General features: G+C 36.6%; 1 protein-coding gene across 2 annotated transcripts in view; it reads right to left on the bottom strand.

Annotated features, from left to right (window-relative positions):
- The window catches only part of TMEM245 (transmembrane protein 245), a 76,749-nt gene that overhangs the window by 41,261 nt on the left and 14,315 nt on the right, over window positions 1-21,173 (bottom strand). The window contains exons 5-9 of one of the 2 annotated variants that reach the window (XM_038126748.1): window positions 17,344-17,568; window positions 13,142-13,311; window positions 8,290-8,313; window positions 2,737-2,841; window positions 1,337-1,419 (exon numbers count right to left, since the gene is read on the bottom strand). In XM_038126748.1, coding sequence (XP_037982676.1) covers window positions 1,337-1,419; window positions 2,737-2,841; window positions 8,290-8,313; window positions 13,142-13,311; window positions 17,344-17,568 — 607 coding nt within the window. The remainder of the gene's footprint in view (window positions 1-1,336; window positions 1,420-2,736; window positions 2,842-8,289; window positions 8,314-13,141; window positions 13,312-17,343; window positions 17,569-21,173) is intronic. The other variant, XM_038126749.1, reaches the window with a different exon arrangement.

A 21,173-nucleotide genomic window follows, 5' to 3' on the forward strand; every position in this document is an offset into this window, starting at 1 on the left:
CTCACCTCTAAACATAATATGAGCCTAGAGCTCTGAAAGCTGGTAAAGCTTCATGGATTTGGCAAGAGGTATTCTTACTCAATGAACTAAAATACAGTGTTATGGATACTTCAAATTTGAATGCAAACACTGGAAGTAAGAAGTTATACCAGAATTCTGCAAATTATTTAACTAGTACAACAGTAGTTTTATTATGTAAATAAGCTTCTGACAGTCAAACCTCCATTAGTCCCACTTATTTCCATCTTACAGCAAAACAGAAAGGCCAGACAACACATGAGATGCCATGAAGGAATAAAACCAAGTGCTTTAAGTGCTTTCTGTTCTCATGACTGTGATTACTTTAGTAGTGCTAAAGCATGTATTACTACAGTGGATATTAACTATATCCTTTTAGTTGTGTTTTTGAAAAATAGCTTTGCTCTTATAATACAGCATCTACTTTCTTTCAATCTTCTTAAACCACCATCACTTTTATTTAGAATGTGCCCTTGAAAGAGTCAACCATTCTTTTTTAGCTGTCATTAAATCGGTACCTCACACTTGCCCAATGTCTGTTTACCTGAAGCAGAATGAAAGCCACCTGAACATGCCCTCCTCAAAATCACACTTTTCAGCCTCACCTATTCCCCCTCTGATGTTCATGCTCTTCATGATGTCCACTCCTTTGCTCACCAGTGTGCCCATATTTTCCTCTAGATACATTTCTCTCAAAATCGTCTCTCTCCCTTACTACTTGTCTTGGTGCTTACTTTAGCCATTACACAGACCAAAACCTTACAAACTCCCCACTGCACACACTACACACATCTACTCATAACAGGAATGGCCCTGCCCAACTGAGTCACACCAAACTCCCCCCATCCACCCCTGAACTCTCCTTCAGTTCACTCCAGGAACAACATCCTCCAACTCCTATTCCTTCAAATGCACTCCACATCCAGCTCTCTGCATTTAAAAATAATTTAGCTCTATCTTGAAGCTTTCTAGAGCATTCTTTGCCAGCACTTCTCTTTCTTAGAAAAAAGGAACAAAATACAAATCTCTTCATCTTCTGCACTATGTAAGTTTCTTCTCCACAACTGTAGCTAGAGAAGTTCATATAGTCATCCTTCATCACCAAAACCCAATGAGTCCTGAAATGAGATACCACACTGACAGTCCTCCAGAGCAATGCACAAACATCTCTGCTGTCTGAGAGTTTAGCTTTTAGCCTGTGAGAGATACACACATTTCTGTTCACCTAGGGGATTTTTTAAATTAAAAACTATGCATAAGAGCACCTGGAAGCTTGTTCATCCACCCTATACTATTCGCTTAACTTCAGCATTCTTACTTTGCCCATTCTGGATGACTGGCTACTGTCTCATTGATCAAGCTGCTTGTGACTTGAATCATGTGAACGCTCTCTTGATGTACCTAAATTAAAGAGAGGGAGGAGAAATGTTATGCAATGCAAACTACAACTCTTCCTACATTCAGAGAGAATTCTTTGTTTGGGGAGGGGGAGTGGTGTTGGGAGGAATAGGGTAGGGAGGCAAGTGGAAGGTGAGAAGGGATGTAGTGACCAGTTTGTACATTTAAAAAATAATTCTTCCAGTGCAAGCAACCCACTACGAAGAAAGAAGTTCCGTTAACACAAGAAACACCTAGTCAATACAATAATAAATTCTGGCCACTAGTAATAGCACATGGAAATTTAAATCTTATCCCATCAGTGGAAAAAAATTCAACAATAACAGAAGTGCTGTCAAGAGAAGAACTAAAATAGAAAGCAAAGTTTCAGATACAATTTTTTAAGCCATGGATCAAAGAAGTGTAAAAATTAATGAATACTTAGCTCTAACATGACCAGCCCTGGTATGAAGTGTCTAACTAAATAAATTCTTCAGCAAGAATGATAAAATACACCTTTTATAAATATCTTAATACTCCTTCTATGAATTTAAGTGAGCTTTAGGCAGGAATGTTTGCACAATTTCAAAAGTCTTCAATTATAAGTACTCAACATTACATATGCCTACATTTTGGAAAAAGGAGATTGACATCAGAACCCACTGATCTTTGTTCTGTAACTGTATTCAAGTCAAACATTCAATCTCCATTGACCATTTCAAGTATGAACACAGCTCCATTACGGAAAAAGGAAAAAAAAGTACATGAGTGACCTCTTCTGGTGAGCAAAAATAAAACCCCACCCAAACTCAACCATAAAGCAAACATCAATTTCAGAGAATACCTGATCATGAATCAAAGTACATTTAACTCAGAAAAGGATACCATGAGGTTGTTACAGGCAATTACACAAACAAATTGACAAACACACCATAATTATTTTGCAAAAGTTTCTGATGTGAGGTAAATTAAAGAGAAAAAAATCCAAGTGGTTCTTCTGATGACAAGGAAAGTGTCAACAGGATGCAAAACAAATCTGTTCCTGTAATATATAAGCTAGTAATTCTTTTACTAGAATAAATTTTGTATTTACAAACGTCTATATATTAGCCTTGTCATATAGGTAAAAACCACAAAAATACAAAGAAATAGAAACATTGATATTTTTTATATATTTTTGTATATTTTATAGTCTTGGAATGGTGACAAGTTCAACTACAGAGCAATTAGTTCGTAAACATTTAGAAAAATTCTTTAAGTTATACAATCTCATATAAGTATCAGTAGCCTTCATCAGCAACGAAAATGAGCTTTATGATTGTATTTGTTAGCACACTGTACCTTTGCAGTAAGGAGAAGAGCTAGCAGAAGGGTTCCTATCACCAGCAAAAATATTATGAAAATGCTGATTATTTTATCTAGCATTTTCTCCAACCACACGATAATCTGTGCAGAAAAAAAAAAGAACAAATTGTAGCACATAAATCAGTCTTTAATGAAAGCAATGCTGTATGTTATGCAATAGTATTGTTATTTTTATTTATAATCACAGTACAAAATCAGGCTCTAATCAAACAGCATTTATGCCCAAGCTTGGAAATGAACAATTAACAAGCAATGTTAGCATGATTAAGGTCATGGTATGACATGTGATTTTGCAAAAAACATGTACACATTACCACACAACACAGCAAGCTCTCTGCAAAGCAAGCAATAATTCAACAATTACTTACTAGACCTAGAGAAGTACCTAAAGGAGACATTCATGTCAGCTAGAACCCAGAAATTTGACTTTGTTTCTTGTCCTTCAGCAACCTGGAAACTTACAGATACTGTCTGCACAGGACTTCAAAGCTATCAAGGTATACTTTAAAGTACAACTATAACTTTCAGATTTGAATTGCTAAGAGCCATCTAAATGACAAATGAGGTATTTTCGCAAGTAATAAAATTTTTAAAGCTGCCTCATCACCTTCTGAACTGAAATGGGACAGGTGGGGTTCTGCATTATTGAATATCAGGCCAATTATTCAGTACCAACTATTTCTATCCACTTCCACTCTGAGGAGGATTGCTCAGCATTAAACATGCATCAGCTAAACTGACTGATACAGAAAACAGGCATATTTGTTGCTCTGTCAGTTTGCAAAAGGCCCATTCTATACATATACGTAAGCAAAGAGGGATACCATATTTGAGTAGAGAAATTCTGATAATGTCATTCAAAACAATGAAACTGCTCAGTCATGCGACTTTGCAGAGCACTTTGGAACACAGCAAGCTGAGCTTCATCTCATACACAAACTGACTGTTTACATAAAAAGCTGTGAAAGCACATGCAAGCGTGACCAAATACATTTTCCTAGCTCCTATGGATCAAATACCAGGTCTATTTCTATTCCATTTAACATTACTACAGGAAAAAGCAACAGCACAATTGTAAAATCTGTGATACACGAGAACTGATGTTAAAGCCAACGTGTAGTAAGCAAAAGTATTTTTGAGTTTGAGTTATATAGTCAACTATTAAGTTGGAAACTTTTTAGTTAGAGATCTTATAAAACTACTAATATGCATGCTAATGGTTTACATTAGTTCTTTCTTCATTATTTACCCTATCCCTACACATGAAATTGACCCTGCAACAACAAATTTCTCAGACTGCTGTGTGATGATTGAATTGGTCAACACTGAAGTCGGATCTCCTATTAGACAAAAGTAAGGATTTTTTGTGTGTGTGTTCATTCATTCCATAGTATCTGAGCAGTTAATGTACATCAATTATTTTTAAATTTCAAGTGTTTACAACCAGCTCCTTGTTTGATCTAAATTAACACAAGGTCTCGTAACAAAGTCTGTATTACATTAAGAACTGCAGAAGGGAACTCAAAACACAAAGAACTGTGAAAAATCTTTTGTCTTAGGTATTTTTAACCGAAGTTTGGTTTTCAGCATTGCTAATAGATTTCAGCCATCAGAAATGCACTGCCAGTGCTGGAGGGAAGTGACCTGTCTGCAGCAGTACTGCAGCTCTCTGAAAAACTTTGAGCAGCCCCTACATAGGGCATATATACAGGGGTTACCTCTTTGGAAATAAGACTGAAAAGAGATTTGCTGTGTCCTTCCAAGCCTCATGTACATCTAGTGATTATGCAAGAGAAGCAAGAAATGAAAGTTCTTGTTTCAAAGGACAGAAATAACAATTATCACCAAGAAAACACCACTGATCGGCAGGGGAAGAAAATTTTATAGCATGGACTTCAAAATGAAGCTATTAAAAATTAAAACTGCCCTCATCATTTCAGACAAAGTTCAAACTGATATTTACTTTCTAAGTCAGAGTTTAAAGAAATCCAGTAGTCTTACATATAGCACCTTAATCAGACTTACTGAATCCATGTAATTGGAAGTACTGCCAGAGAGTTCAAGAAATGTTAAGCTTAATGATTGTGTGAGGGGTATTCACTAGGTGAAATCTCAGTGGAGGTGAGACTGAATGCTTTCGATGTTTTGCCATGCAGCAACTACTGGAAGGTCAAGCTCCAAAAGACCAGGATGAGGACTCTCTCTGAGATGGCACAAGGTACCTTTCCCAGACATTCATACTGACAGCTCAAATATGCCTGGACTGCCACTGAAGTGCAGCTGCAGCACATGTAAATCTTGGATTAACTTTAATCTACTTACTAAAGTCATGGCAGCACTGATGATGTACTGGCACCAGCAGCAGCCTCAGCCATGCAAGCCCACCTTGTCTCTATTTACTTGGGCAGGTAGCCCAAGGAAGCCTGATGAAAGCCAGCTTTGGCAAGCCTACAGGTACTGCAATTACATCTCTCAACACAGACTTAAGGGGATCCAAGTTATGTAAGTGGTACAGATACATCACAGCAGAAGACTGAATTGGACTGAGTATTGTACAAGTAAAAGCAGATGGACAACATTCCCTTAAGGCTATATTTACTCTTTTTTTCTTTCTTCTACTAAAACATACTTTCTTCCCCTGCATTAACCCACAACCCTTCCCTAGCAATCCCTCACCTTTTCACACTCATGTTAAATAATGTATAGGTGCAGGTAAGCTACTCACTGCAGGGAAGCTGCACTGTTAAATGCCTGTGTGGTTCTATTTATCACCACATCAGGTCCAGACTTCACTCTTACCCCAACCCTGCCAGACCTCCCTTTACACCCTTCCTGTAAACCATGGGCATGCACACAGAGACAAACATGTACTGACTAAACACACTCGTTAGCCAGAGGTCATGAAGTTTTATATTTGGTTCCAAGCTTCTAATCCAAAGGTTAGTCAACAGCAGAAAGCTGAGGCTGCCACAGCATCTGAGATTATACAAAGGTAAAGGAAAGCCAGGCTCCTAAGCTACAGAAGGTCAACTTGTAAAACCAAACTGAAATGTTACTGATTTGTGATAGACTGTCCACAAAAAAAACCTATCTTTAATTGTCACAGTTTTGAAAGGAAATGTAATCAAGGTTTTTATTTTCATTTAGCTCACTGTAAAAAAGTTTTTATGATTGAGTTACATTCTATTAAAAAGCTCCTCAATAAATTGCAAGTACTGCTTCTTCCAACTTTTGGATGATGACACAAAACCATATTACACTAAGCTGTAACAGAACTACAGTCCATACTTAAAAATCAGAAATTCTACTGTCTAGATGGGTTCTCCATGTTTTGCAGTACGATATATCATCTATGAAATAATATTTGCAGGTTCCATACTGCATAGCCCTCAGGACAGTTTTTCTAGTATTTTCTAGTAGTTTAATTTACTACATTACCCAAACAGTAAAGCACACCTAGGCATCTACATAAAATTACCAACATGGACTTTTATTTTTTTTCTGTAAACAGCTCCACTATTTATGAGGATTTTTTTTCCCAACGTGTTCCTTAGTCTCCTCATTTCCCTTTTCTTAGTTAATATTTGAAGATACCATCTCATTAATATCATCCGCAGAGAATAAGGGGAAGTCTGTAACCAGAACACATCCCAAGGTTATGGTGAAATGAGTCAGATGAGCTAGAAAAGTCAGTTAAGCTAGAAAATGTAGAGAACAGTCTGTGTGAGGTCTCAAGTCTACCTACACCAGTATCCCTCCAAAAACAACAGAAGAATTCAGCAATTCCTTCTAAAGACTCCTGACACAGACAATGTTATTAAGAACAAATTATGCCAGACTGACTGAATCTATTCTATATTTTGGGCGATATATACCACCAACAGGAATCAAAAAGCCAAGGTTTATCAACCTTTATAATCAACCAACATTTCAAACTCTACCATACCCATAAGATTTTAAATTTCCTGCTGGATTATCAGAAATTTATGTCTATGGTCTCTGAAGTCCATCCCTCCAAAGACAGGCAAAAAGGGAATAATCTTTGAACTGCAGCCAGTAGCCAGCTCTGTAGTACAAATCCCTTCCTTTTTCTGCCTCTGGTATAGTGTGACACATTTTTTTTACTTAAAAAAAACCAAAAAACAAAACACTACACACAACAAAATGAACCCATAGGTTGCATATTTTTTCACTTTTTAAAAAAATCTTGATCATAATATTATTACTGTATGTTCATGTACAGAAGTCAACACCACATGTAATACTATAGGACTTTCAGGATTTCTACTTATGAAACTGTAAAGTAAACCAACAGTTTTCAAAGATAACTCCAAGGAACTAAAAAACCATACTCTGTTAAGAAATTATATTCACAGGGTATTGCCAAATGTTAGATTTCTAAACTAAAAATAGAATCCAGACATTTTAGCATTTAAAGCTATTACAATTAAATTGGTTTTGCAACCTACCAGTATTAAGGAAAGAACCCCATATCTACTCACATGAGTTTTTAACAAAAATGACAAATGACAGAAAAAAAGCAGTTGAGACTACACTTTCTCTTGTGGGTCACCAAACTCAGCTCTTTACCTGAACTCTGCTAACAAACCAGTATATAATTAAAAAAAAAAAAAACCAAAAAAAAAACCAGAAGACAGGTTACAGTTGCACATATTTACTAACCACAAGTCACTCACATAAGATAAATATTTCATATTTGGGAAATAAAAATGTAATTTTTCAACAGGAGAAATACAGTCAAGGGCAAAAGAACATTAAAAATGCCCCTCTTCATGGACAATTATAACTCAATCACGAAAATATATCACACAGTTTTGAAAGCCACACAATAGGAAAAAAAATACTTAAGCTATACCAAAACTTTTTTTTTTTAACTAGCCTTTTTCTTTCCTTCAGATTTGTAAAGATTCAGCAGTTCTGAGGCCATGCAAAGTCTCATTTTGTATGCATTCACTCCTGGTACACTAGGTACTATGCCTGTGTACACAGACAACTTTGGCACTTAAAAAGTAGAAGACTGACAGCACTCAACGAAACCAGCCCATGCACCGTTTGCAAGCACTTACAGAACTACAGCTGTGCTTCACAACCTCACCACTCCCCGGGTAATTTGGTTAACTGATGCTTTCCCTGAGCAGAGAACAGCTCTCCACACGGGGAGAGAACTGGTTTTGTTAGGTGTACAAGTGGGGACCAGGCAGAGATCAACTATTCTTAAATAAAAGTGCCCCTAAATCACTCTACCCCTTGAAATGCTAATGCAATGCTCTGCTGTGCTAACATTTAACTATGTGCATTCACCAGAGTAGAAGAGATCAGACAGAATTATATGACCTTCAGTAGCTTATACCAAGAGCTGAAAAAGAGGCATTTGAGAGAGAAATCTATATGAAGCAAGGCATGCTAAGGAGTGTTCATGCTGCAAAATAAATTAAAAAAAAAAAAAAATCAAACTCCCCAAAACCACAGAATCCATTAGCTGGAATCATAATTTTTCTGTTTATTTACCTTCTTATTAAGCCAGTGCCACAGCTTGTCAGTGGCAGGCGGAGATGGAAGAAAAGGGGAAAAAAACACAACACAGTGGAAAATTATTGAAAAATGCAGTAATAGGGAAAAAAAGCAATGAGAGGCAGGCAAAGTCATCCACAGAATGAAAATGAAATTGTTCTAGACACAAAGGTAAATTGCAATAGGAAGAAAAGATCATAACAAATTCTAATGCAAGAACCTGGGTTTTACTACTAACATGCACTTTTGAAAGAAAGAAGGATATAACAAATATGAACAACTTTAATGGCATTAACAGAGCTATCAGCATTATCTGGACAATTCTAGTTTAATTATACTGAGAGCTACCATCACATTTCAGAGCAGGACTTGAACTCTGAGAAGGACATTTCAGCAAAACATCAAATCTTAGCATGAGGTACTTGTTTATGGCATTAATACTCCCATTTAGGCATTCAAATATTCCCATTCTATGCATTTCAAAACACTCCTATTATGTCAATTACTCTTGGACAGATTTCATTTTTTTTTTTGGTACAACATTTATATTAAAGCATTTATATTCAATGGCACAACATCAAATACATAATTAAGTTTGATATACACACAACAGCAAACTGATCATATAAATGTACAGATTTCATGTAATTCTCCTTGCACTTCTCAACAGTCAATTTCTCCTTTTGCACTGAAGTTATTTTTCTTTACTGACGTTCATCCACATGCTAAAGTGCACCCATTTCAGGACCAGTTTATGTAGGACTATACTCCTAATTCTAACCATTACTAATCATTAGTAGCATAATCACAACAGAGAAGAGCTTTAATGTTGTTATTTATCTCTGTTAGAGATTAAGATCATGTAAGTAAAGTTTGTTTCTCCCTGAAAACAAGACCCTTGAATTCTCAGTAAATATAACAAGTTCGTCAGTTGCCAGATATTACATTAGCTCCCAATGGAAACAAAAGGCTTGAATATTTCAAATTCATAAAATCTCATAATGTTAATTAAGTTAGAAGCAGATTTACAAAGAAACATGAACATCAGGAAATATGAAAATAAAATATGCCACAAAGCACCCACGTTTACTAGCTTTTGCTACTTATGGAAAGAGTCACAATCAGAGAAATCAATTATAAGGCTTCAAAAGCCTCAAACTGACACTGCAGAATTTGTTTCTACTTTACCTCTTCACCTATGGAATAAATTATCTGTGAAAAAAGGGAAAGTTGTTTTCTGACTAAACGACATACTTTTAGCTTTATTTCTGCACTTTAAAACCTACTCTCTGTACATGAGGTTCTTTTTGGAAAAAACATAGATCTCACGGCTGTATTGCTCCATTTTGCAATTCTATACAAAAAACAAAAGAGCCCTGAGATTTTAGCAGAATGTGAAAGGAAGCCTTTCGTATTTTTCTATAATTTCCAGGAACTGGATGATAAATACAGTAACTAGGAAATAATATTATATGTCCAAAATAAAAATATTTTTTATCAACATTAAGACAACACCTGGGAGGCTCTACCTGCCTATTAGCTTACCAATACTGATGTTTAAGTTGTTCTACAAATGTAATCAACCTAGATTTCCAAATAGGCTACAGCTTAATTCTAGTGTTCAAGTCATCCAAAACTAATAAGTCTATAGCCACTTTTCCAGTATTTTATTGGAAAACTATTAATCTAAAGTCTTACATGTGTATGAAAGTATTTTCTATAATCATATAAGTACTGGCAGAGATTCTGCTTGTTTTCTGTGCTTGGTTAAACTATGTACCAGAAGAAATGGAAGCTGATTTTATCCAAAATCCAAACAATCTAAATAATCCACATATAAAATTCTAGTGCACTCTACCTAAAAAAAGTATATAAAAACTACATTATTCACTCAAGTACATTAGAAAGCATGTATGTAAAATATTAGTACATTCCAAGGAGTAAAAGTCCAGTGCATACAGCTGTGCCACTGCCAATGCTGCAAAACTCCCTCACAAATTCTATAATCAAACTGCAGTCATCATATTGTAAGACAACAGTCCTCCTTAATATTAAAAAAAAAAAGGTAAAGAAAATTATTAATTCTCTACTGTTGATAAGAACACACATGATACTCTATCTATTACGTTTGGGATGGTTCAGTGGCTGACAAGACAAACCTCCCTACTCTCTCCTCCAAGAAGTCTCTCACATCTGAACTGCTGTCTGTTGACTGTGAGGCAAATGCACAGGCACCAACAGTGTACAGTAACGACAGGATACAGCATCCACATCCTATTTTCACAGTCCATATTTAAAGCAGACACATTCATACAGAGACTGACCTACTGCTTATAAAAATAAAATGCAATGCCCTTTCCTTTCTCATGACCAGAATTTCTCTTCATTTCAAATTTCTCTGCACTTCCAGGAGAACCAGGGGTAAATGAGAATTGTGAAAGAAGAGGAGCAGTTCTTTTCTTGATGGTGTTGTTTAAAAAAAAGATATAATCAGTAAAGCTTAGATTTGCATGCATAAGCAGTACTCACCCATTTCTCACAAAGGGTTATTTTCCAGACTATCTACACTAGCGTCCTATAATTTGTTTGGGAAAAAGACATGCCACTCTAAGATATGTTCCTCATATTCACTACATTTCACTCAAATCTGGAACTATATCCCAACTGGGAACACCATGTTTGCCAGCCCAAGTACTACCACTAAGTAATTGTGTGAAAAAGACCTTGCCAATGGCTGGTTGTACTTAGCTAAGAGTCTCAATACATTCTGATGCTAAGATTCAGTTTCCAACTAAATTTGCATACTAACAAAACCAAACAAAAACCCTAAGAAGATGCAGCTCCCATGAAAATAAGCTAAAAACAAAATATTAAAAATTAAACTTCTAACTGCAAAGGAAAGGATCTCTCAGTCTTCGTTTCTCACACACATCCAATAAAAGGTAAACTGCAACAATTTACTCTTTAAATTTCTATTTTGTGTTCACATATTTTTTACTTTCTCTTCAACAGTGTCCATTGAAGTAAAAATATTTGGTAATACAACTTAGAAAATCCTGCAAGGATGTAATTTTCATTCCTCTTGTTTCCCTGTCCCTACATAAAATGTAACTGTCAATAGCCTGTGGGATTGCTTCCCAAATTCTAAGATACCATGCATCCAGCATCCTACAATACACAGAATAAGCACAGCCAGTAGAACTTAAAAGATATGGAAGTATTAGTGTGATAAGCATTGGAAGACTACATATAATCCCAGCCACCCATGAAAAACGCTGGCTGAAACAGAATTAGAATAGGCACAAATGAGGACAACAGAATCATGCAGATTATCAAGTGCCTTTCTTGTAATGTCTGGGAAAGCTTAAACTGCTTTAATACACAGAGCACACACTCAGGAAGAATACAGCTGTCATCTAAAAAATGGAGGGGTGAAGAGAGATGGGGAAATGAGTTGGTCAACACTGTTCTCCTGCTTAGACAAAAACAACATGTAAATAAACTAACCTTAAGTACATTTAAGCTGAAGAGCGAGAGGTTCTGGCGCACATTAAAGCCCTACCTTCTTAAAGAGAAAAGACTTGCTGGAATTAGGAAGGATACTGTATCATACAGTTATACAATACAAGGATACCAAACTTGACAACTCATGAAACAACAATACATTCAACATTGTATCTAGAGTGGCTTCTTACTTACAGAACAAAATCTTTTAATGAAAAGCTGTGGATAATGTAAGATTTATCCCCACGTTAGTAATTTTCATTGCCTTTGGAAAACCACTTTATAGTGTTTATAGCTGCATTTTGAAAGGCTTTTCCTTTTTCAAATTCTTCCCCAATGAAGCCTGTGAAATCATCACTTTTTTCCTACAGTCATTTTAATGTTTTTGTTGACCTTTTGTCATCCATTCACCCATTAGACCCAGGCTTAAGCTCCTCACTCTCCTATAGGAATTCAGAGCTATAAACTGCAAGACCAATCTGCCAAGGTACAGATGCTCTGACAAATGTACTTACAGGGTTCAGCTCTTCAGTTATAGAAGTCCTAAGATAAAGGCTTTTCCCAGAGCAGAGAATACTTCAACAAAACAGTTACAGAAAGCACATTCTTACACAGTGCCATAGCTATTACAAACAAAACAATCCATCTATCCATTTCTGTGAAAACTTAAAATTCTTAATGAAAGAAACTTCATAAATTTTCTGGAGCTTTCCAGCTATGCAATTTGCAATGCAAATGCAGGCATATTTTGCATGGAGAAGAAGTGAAGGGAACACAGAAGCCTTATTCAATGGCATTTCCCAAATACTTTATTCCACATATTTCTTCACTTACAGAGGGAAGAACTCATTTCTGTAGCACCATACTACTGCGTGCAACAACTTTGCTTCCACACAGTACAGACAAGTATGTCTGAACTAACTTGGGCCCTACTACCCAAACACAATGATCTGCTTTTTAATTAAATTTGCACATAAGAAGTAGGAATATCTTATCCTTCAGACTAAAGCTCATTAGCTTTAAATTCAAAATCTTTGTAACCAGGTAAGATTAAGAGAACTTTGCCTTACTCAGATAAGGAACCTTATAAAGGTGGTTCAGCATTTTAAAAGTGACTTCTATAAAGGTCTGCATGCAACCATTTAACAAATTTAAATGTGCACTTAAGTGTGAATAGCAATAGAAGAGACATAATTTAAAATACACCATAAAATGGATACAGTTTTACATGAAACACATATCCATTAGTGACAGACATTTATTTTAGAATTAAAGCATCTCAAAATATGGTGAAACAGAGAATAAAACAATCTTTCAAGTTGCTTAAGGAAATAAGTAGAAATACCTTACTGTCAAGCTTTAGCATAACGCTTCCAAGTCCTCTGATGGGCCGTGGAGCAAGAGCTTCCTGACGTTCCTTCACAAAATTTTCAACCAGTTGCCACCAACTTTTGCAGTGGTTTGCCATGAAGTTCAAAACTCCAAAATGAACCACGAATTTTTTAAGTGCCCAAACTGTAACCACAAGAAGGAAATTTAGTATCAGAGATTTCAGAGGATTTCAGAGTAGTCACAAGACTACTTATTTATTCTATTCTGGAAGACTGATGAACAAGAAAGGAAAAGACTCTTGAGTTTTATTTCCCATTAAAAACTTTTGGAATTTGCCAGTGTTTATAGTACTAATCTCCTCATTATCTTTGCAGCTGTGCTTAACCACATGAAACTTAGAAGACAGCACAAGAAATGTGACAGCACACTACCCAAAAATGCATCTCTGACTTGATCAAGGCCTGGGATAAGAAGGTGCTACTCCATGATTCCAGTACAGTGGATTTTTTTCCATATCCACACACACACACCATGCCAAATGGCTCCACATAAAGTACCACAATCAGAACTTAACAGCACTTTACACATAAAAGAAAATCTTCAGCCTAAATTCTTAAGCTTTAGGCCTTCTAAATTGTTAAAGTGTATCTTTCCTTCAAGAACTGACACCACATCATGCAGAATTTCACAGTAAAGAAGCATCCATTTAAGTCTTCTTTTGAAATATTACTGATAGGATTTTGCTTTTAAATGTTAGAGAAAGCTATTTGTGATTACCATTTTATCTCGGCAACACAGGATACTGAACTTTCTATCACTACGTGTAACTTTACTTTTTTAATAAATCTTTTTTTTTATTGTGACTATTTTCCAAACCAGATTCATTATTTACTGCCATACATGAGCTCCACAACAGTTGGCAGTACATCACTTCATCATCAAAAATTCACATCGTTTCTACTTGGAGACGTGTAAAATGGCATACATAGCCAAAAAGGTTAACTTTTACTGCCTACAGGGCATTTATCCCAATTCCACAAGAGTTTATTCTCTGCAAGCCACACATGTAACAGTTTATGTCCTTGTTTTGGAGAGCCAGCGCAATGATTTGCTGACATCTAGTTCACTTACCCTCTGGCACCACCATGTGGCAAACGTGGGTTTATTCTCTTGAAGAAACAGAATAATCCAATAATTTCTCTAATAAAATGAATGGCAAAGACACAAAAAAGGAGAAAACACAGTGCCGGTACTGAACTTAAAGGCTGAAGTTCTGTATGATGAAATGCAGCTCATGGCCACAACACAAACTGCTGCTCGGCAAAGCCAGGCAGGCTTGTATTTTACAAGGTGAAGAGCCTCAAATAGGGTTCTAATCTTCCACTATTATTTAAGAGTAAGTGTTTACACAGTATCGTCTAAAAAAAATGACTGTACACTCATTGCAAAGGAGGTGCTACAGTCAATCAAACAGCTGTAATCATATTAAGTTAAAAAGAGACAAGAAAAGCTAAAGAAACTGTTATTTCTAACTGTTTTTAGAAAGCACTGAGCAAAACAAGAAAAAGTCTGCATAATAACAAGTTCCAAACCTTACAGGAAGAAGAAAATTACTTGAAAACAATTAAAAAAATAAAAAGAAAGATACAACAGAACAAGCAAGAAAGCAAATGAAAGATCTTAAAAAGAGACAATGTCAGGATGCCCAGGCTCAAATCACTAAATAAAATGCTGCAAGTGTTCCACAACATGGTTGATTGCTTAGTTTTTCAACTCATAGCAATTCTTTTACCTTTTCATTTTATGGTATAATTATGGTATCATTTTCCGACCCTCTACACTAAGCAATTTTAAAAGACTATTTCATTCCAACTGAAGTATATATGTATTAAAGGAAAAATGTTAAAGGCATCAAGATGTTTTAATAATCTAAATGCTACTTTATATGAGTCGTCTTTACCAATATAAGGAACTCTGGTGAAATTAATACGTTTCTATTTAAGGTTTTGAGAAGGTTTTTGGAGTTTTTTTTACATACTAGAAGCATCCTCTTTAAGGTCTCACAAGTGCCTCAAGTTATTATTAGTCTCTTTAGACTTGAATCATTGCAAGGAAACTTACTTTATTAGCCTTCCTATTTTCCTAGTATTTTTACTATTCCCTCTCTTTTAGTCATGCAAATTATCATCACTCACCTTCTGACCTTTAATGTAATCCACTGTTCTAAGTTTGGCTCTGTTCATCATTATACTGCCTACGTGTAATATTTTTCTGATGATTCACTTCTACGCCATGAAAAAGCAGGTCATGCTCCAGTGTCACTGCTAAGGCAACAAGTCACAAATATTCCCAAAAGCAATTTCTATTTTGGCTTGAGTTTATTGTTTGGGTAGTTATTTTAGACCTAATGACTGTCAGGAGCAGTATTCATCTGTCTCACTTAGACTGTACTTTAATCTAGACTTGTGTGGCTCAAGCTTAAAGCATTCACTTCTGTCTAGCTACAGAACTGCTGCTTGCCTTTTTCCTCACATGTAGGGGTTTCTCAACAGTGGTTAAGTTACTCCTTGACTTTTCAGTAAACTAGTCACGTAAACTCCGCTTCTAATAAGTCTAAAATTTATTTTCTAATTGCTTTTTCACTCATGATTGCCACCTCCCATTACACCCAGACACCAAAACTGGGGAGTTCCTTCTGTAACTACACTGGAATGAAACAAAGGTCAAATCTCTCTCTGCTCTTACCCTGCATTCAGCTATTTATATGTCTTGCCATCACATTACCCTTTAGCTGCTGCTACAGTGCCACAGCCAAAGGTGCAGCTGTTCCTTTCTCCATGCCTCGGAGTTCGCAGCCCTTCAAATCTCTAAGTGTGACCCCATGTCACAATTCCCAGATTGTTTACAGGAGCTTTGCGTACTGTGCACAGATCTCAAGGCTTTGGGGTCCGGGGTGGCCACCATGGAAAGAGACCAGGGGTTGCCTTATCCCAGACACAGTTCCAGGTGGCTTCACAACAGATCCATCACTGGGCAAAGCTGAGCCCATCAGGCACGGGGGTGTGGTGCTTCAGCGGAATTCTATCTAAGGAAGGGCAGAAACCCTGGGCAGGGAGAAGGGGAAGGACCACAGAAAAAGTGATTAGAGAGGAAAAAGGAACGGAGGGATGAAGAGAGGTAATGAAAAGGCCAGGGAAGCAGAAGTGCTCTGCAGAGGAGCACACACACCACTCAGAGGGACCATGGCCTACAGAGGATCCATGCTGGAGCAGGACACCTCTTGAAGAGACTGTGGCTTAGGGATAAGGAAAATCCCGAGCCTGTACAACCCTAAAGGGAATGCAGCTCACAGACAAGCCCACATTAAAACACTGGAAGAATGACTGGTTTGGAGGGTATTTGGCCACTAGCTGGGGCCAACCCACCACACTTAGTAAAAAAGAAAATAGCTACACTCAAGCGTTAAATGCATTTTAAAATGCTAAAACCTAGCATTTTAGCTGAAGTTTAGAGAAAATCCAAGCAAACTAGGAAACTCACTTTGTTTACAGTAGGGGGATGGGAAAAAATGCCTTACAATTCACAGTAGCTCACACATACTCCTAGAATTCTCATTTTTCCTTTTCACTCCCCCAAAAGAGCAGAGGAAAACATGGCATCCAGTTCTAAAATGATATCTTTTGATAACTATCAAAACTACTCCAATTCTTGCCAGATATATAGGAGAACAGATGCATATGGATGTGAAGCAGCAAAGCTAATTAACCTCAGACCTAAAACTGGAACTAAATTTATCTTGTGACTCGTCCACAATGCCTAGCAACCCATTTTTTACAGAAATTAAAAGCTAACATGAGCTATACTTCACTACTGAATAACAGCTAAACTATTCTCCATTTATAGGTGCAAAAATAAGAAAGAACTGACATCAGGAGGAAGAAAAACTAGCTGGTCTAAACCAGAAGTATTCTTACTATGTAGGGTATGGCACTATATTATTTAAGGTAACTACAACAGTAAGTAGACAAAGCAATTTAACAGAGTTGTCCACGACATGGTAATAGACAGGGCACATCAATCCTTTTTGAAGCTACAGTTCATCTTGTCTTAACAAGTAATGAAAAAGCTTTTATTTAAAACTCATACAAGCTTACAAGCCTTTCCTCTTGTTTTATTTAACACGATGCCAAGCATTTCTAGCAATTGGATTATTACCTGCAAATGGCACTGGCAACAGCTGCACAATCCAAAAATTTAACCAGATCTGAACAATGACAATGGCCCACACAAGAGTAACAAAGTAAATATCACTAGTTTTCTTTTTTCTAAGAAAAGATCCAATCTCAGTTCTTTGTCTGTTCCCAGAAGATGATGAAGAGGAGGTGCTGAAAGATGATGAGGCTCGTGGAGGTGGAGGCTGATCACTTTCTGCCGTTGATCCTAAAACAAACACATGCAAACAAAGAAGTGGAAATTATCATATTAATATTCACCACAAAACAGAATATGTTCCCAATTCCCAAATTATCTCTTTTTTTTATTTTTTGGAAGGTGGGAGTGAAGGAAGGGACAGCAGCAGAAGGCTGTGTTTTTGTTGTTTGGGGGTTGTTTTTTTTTCTTTTAATTTCTCTAAAAGACTGAGACAGCCTTGGCACTGATCTGCATTTTGAAAAGCTAGAACAAGGCTGGGTAAACTCTCCCACATCCTGCATCACCATGCCAAGCAGTGCTGAGAGGAGGAGAGATAAAAAGTTGCTACAGCCTCTAAGAGGGCTCCTGTCACTGCAGGTAAATTACAAGCCAAATATGTTTTATCAAAGAACCATAATACCATGAAAACCACAAAATATAATTAACTTCTAGAAACAATCTGAAGTCTTAAAATAAATCTTTTACTTCCCTTTACTTCAAGTACTCAAAAAGGAATCTTAGAATTGCTCAAAACTCATTTAAACAGAACAAAAAATATAGAGTATGCATTGAAGCTTGTATCTTACAACCGTCTCACTACATTTCCAGATCACTCACAACACAAATAGAGTAGCACTCACACTGTCATCCTAAATTCTTTGCTCTGTGTAACAAATATTAGTAATATCAAGCACAAATTAGTGGATAACAAATTTTGTCAGTCTCTCACTCATAAGTTAGCAAACAAGAAATTAAATTCAAAAATGTAAACTGATGTGTTAAAGACCCTACACATAAACAACAGTCTTTTCATGCAAAAATATGCTCAAATTAAAATTTTTGGATGCAAAACATGCCAATTTATTTACGTATTTATTTGATCTTTCAGTTGCTGGATGACACCAGATCCATCTTCAGCCACTCTACATAAAATCTCTCCCTGAGAACACCATTAACTGTTACTGAGGCTCTGAGCTGTTGTCCAAATGCACACATTTCCCACACAACATTACTGGAGGAAAGTCTGCAGCCATAGTGCAAGAACACACACACAGAAAAACCTGAAAAGTTACTCTGTGCTTAAGCATAAAAGGCAATTTAATACGCTGGTACATACCACACAGCTGGTAAACGATGAACACAACTCTTTCACTGGACTTGTGCCACAGACACATCTTCTCCCATGAAGAAAAACTGCCTAAAAACTGTACTACAGCATACTACTAGCAGCCAAACTACTCGTGTTCCACACACACGTTTTTAGCTGCAGTGTGTCACCAAAACCATTCCTAGACTAAAGCATGACAGCTAAAAAGTTCAAAAAGGCAGGACTCATTTGTCACACAGCAGCAGTCAGTGACAAACTGCATCCTCACACAGCAGACGAACACTTTTCTTCTGTTGCAGAAATCTGCACTGGCGCTCTACAGGTAAGTGGAACTACTTTTACAGCTTATGAACACATCCCACCACACCAAGACAACAATGCAAATCAGTTGATTCACCCAGCTGGGATTGACACTGAGATGATGACAGAAACATTAGATGGTTGCTGGTTATGTATTTGGTGGAAATTCAGAATATTCATGAAGGAACTACGGCATGCAACCTGAAAGAAGGAATTCTGCAAGCAGCTAAGCACAGCAGAAGCTTTAGGTGGGCAGGTTCTTGGCAAATCAGTGCATATCTCCATGGGATGATGGCCAGCCCTATTCTACAAACAACTTTTCATAAGAGGAGAGAAAAAGTTACCTGTAAACAGAAATTTTCTTAAAAAGACAAAGTATTTTTGTCATATAGAAGAGAGTCTATGATTCCCCTGTACTTCTCAGTCTTTATGTAATAAAGCAGAAGAGTACTGACAGAAACAAATGGATGCACTAAAGAAACACAAATTTGAAAGCAGTATACTCATAATAAAGAAGTTTCCCCTTCAATTTATTCAACACTTCTTATGTTCTGCTCCAAAGTTAATATAATCAAAGTTAATATAATCAACATAAGAACCAATAATACAACAAGCAGAAACTCAAATATTTATCAAACAAAAGGAAGCACTAAAAGCACAACCAGAATAATTAGCTAAAGTCTATGCCTAAAATAAATGCTATTCAATATTTTTTGCCCAAAAACTCCTTAGTAGAGTCAACCTTCAGGAAATAAAAGAGAACACTCCTTCTTTTAGTAATGAAAAATTTGATTGACATATTTTTGCAATGAAGAATGATTTAATTAAATAACAGCCACGGTAATGTTAAAAGTAGAAACAATTTAACAGTCTTATTTGTTATAGTTTCCCTGTAAGCAGACTGTACACAGAACACAAAACAGAGGTGCAAGAGATGAGGGACTAAAAAAGGAAAAGAAAAGGAGGAGGAAAAGAAAAGGAGGAGGAAAAGAAAAGGAGGAGGAAAAGAAAAGGAGGAGGAAAAGAAAAGGAGGAGGAAAAGAAAAGGAGGAGGAAAAGAAAAGGAGGAGGAAAAGAAAAGGAGGAGGAAAAGTTCTAGGGGATCCCAAGGCAAGAAAGCTTTTTCAGAATGCAGTTCTCCAGCACTTTTAGCAAAACTGAACTGTCACTCTCAATGACCCAGTATTCTCCTCATGACAAACACAGGCCTGCATGAGAACCGCCATTTAGATGACTCTCATAAACCAGTTCACAAAGCAGAAAGGAACCAAAATTGCAAATGAAAAAAGTCACCTTCTGCAAGATATGCCTGGTAAACCAAGGTGTGAGTGCCTTGTCAATACAAACAGAAAAACAGAACTGTCAGTACAGTGATTTTGAGTAACTTCAGTTTCTGTAAAATCCCATTTAGTGCGCTTCAATGATATTTTGAGAGATGAAACCTGAAACACACCTTTCTATCTTCCAACTAATGAGAGCATGACAGTCTAAACAGCTAGCACCATATTCAGGAAAAAATTCTAGCAAAATCAGAATGAATGGTACTTCTTTGAACAACAACAAAAAAAAAAAAAAAAAAGAGCAAATTTTCCAGGCTGTCTTATTAAGACCTGTTCTTTTCATTACACAGTAGGTTCTCTGTCACATCAATTTCTTGCTGTCACAGAATTTTGAATTATTCTCCTCCCCAGGGAGAAGACAAAGAAACTGTAACATAAACAGAAAGGCAGGTGTCTGTATCTCTATGCAGGGCATAAGTCAGGAAAATAGTAATTTTATTACTATTAATGAAGAAGTGCTCAGAACATCAGCATGAAGGTACTCCTTCATGAAGGACCACATCTTCCTGTAATTTCAAATGAAAAATATTTCTTATGCTTTTTTTCTAAGAAAACAAAGAAGGGAGGGCAAAAGGGAACCTGATAGTCATTACTTCATTTAAGGATTTTAGTATCTTTCATATTTGAAGCCAACAAGACAATAGAATCTTCTCTACAAAGTACTGCAGTGGCATCTGCTTCAGAAATTGCAGACTTCTTCTTTGCTGTATGCACTGGAAACTCTTGGAAGACCAGGAAGGACCACTTAGAGCACATGAACTGGTACTATTAAACTCCTCACCCCCAGTATTAAATACCAGTATTCAACAATAAAATATGGAAAAACATGAATGTTCAGAAAAAAATATAAAACCAACAAAGCTTATACCCCCTCATGGTCTATTAAT

Source organism: Motacilla alba, chromosome 2 (genome assembly GCF_015832195.1).
Source record: "Motacilla alba alba isolate MOTALB_02 chromosome 2, Motacilla_alba_V1.0_pri, whole genome shotgun sequence".
Lineage (NCBI taxonomy): Eukaryota > Metazoa > Chordata > Aves > Passeriformes > Motacillidae > Motacilla > Motacilla alba.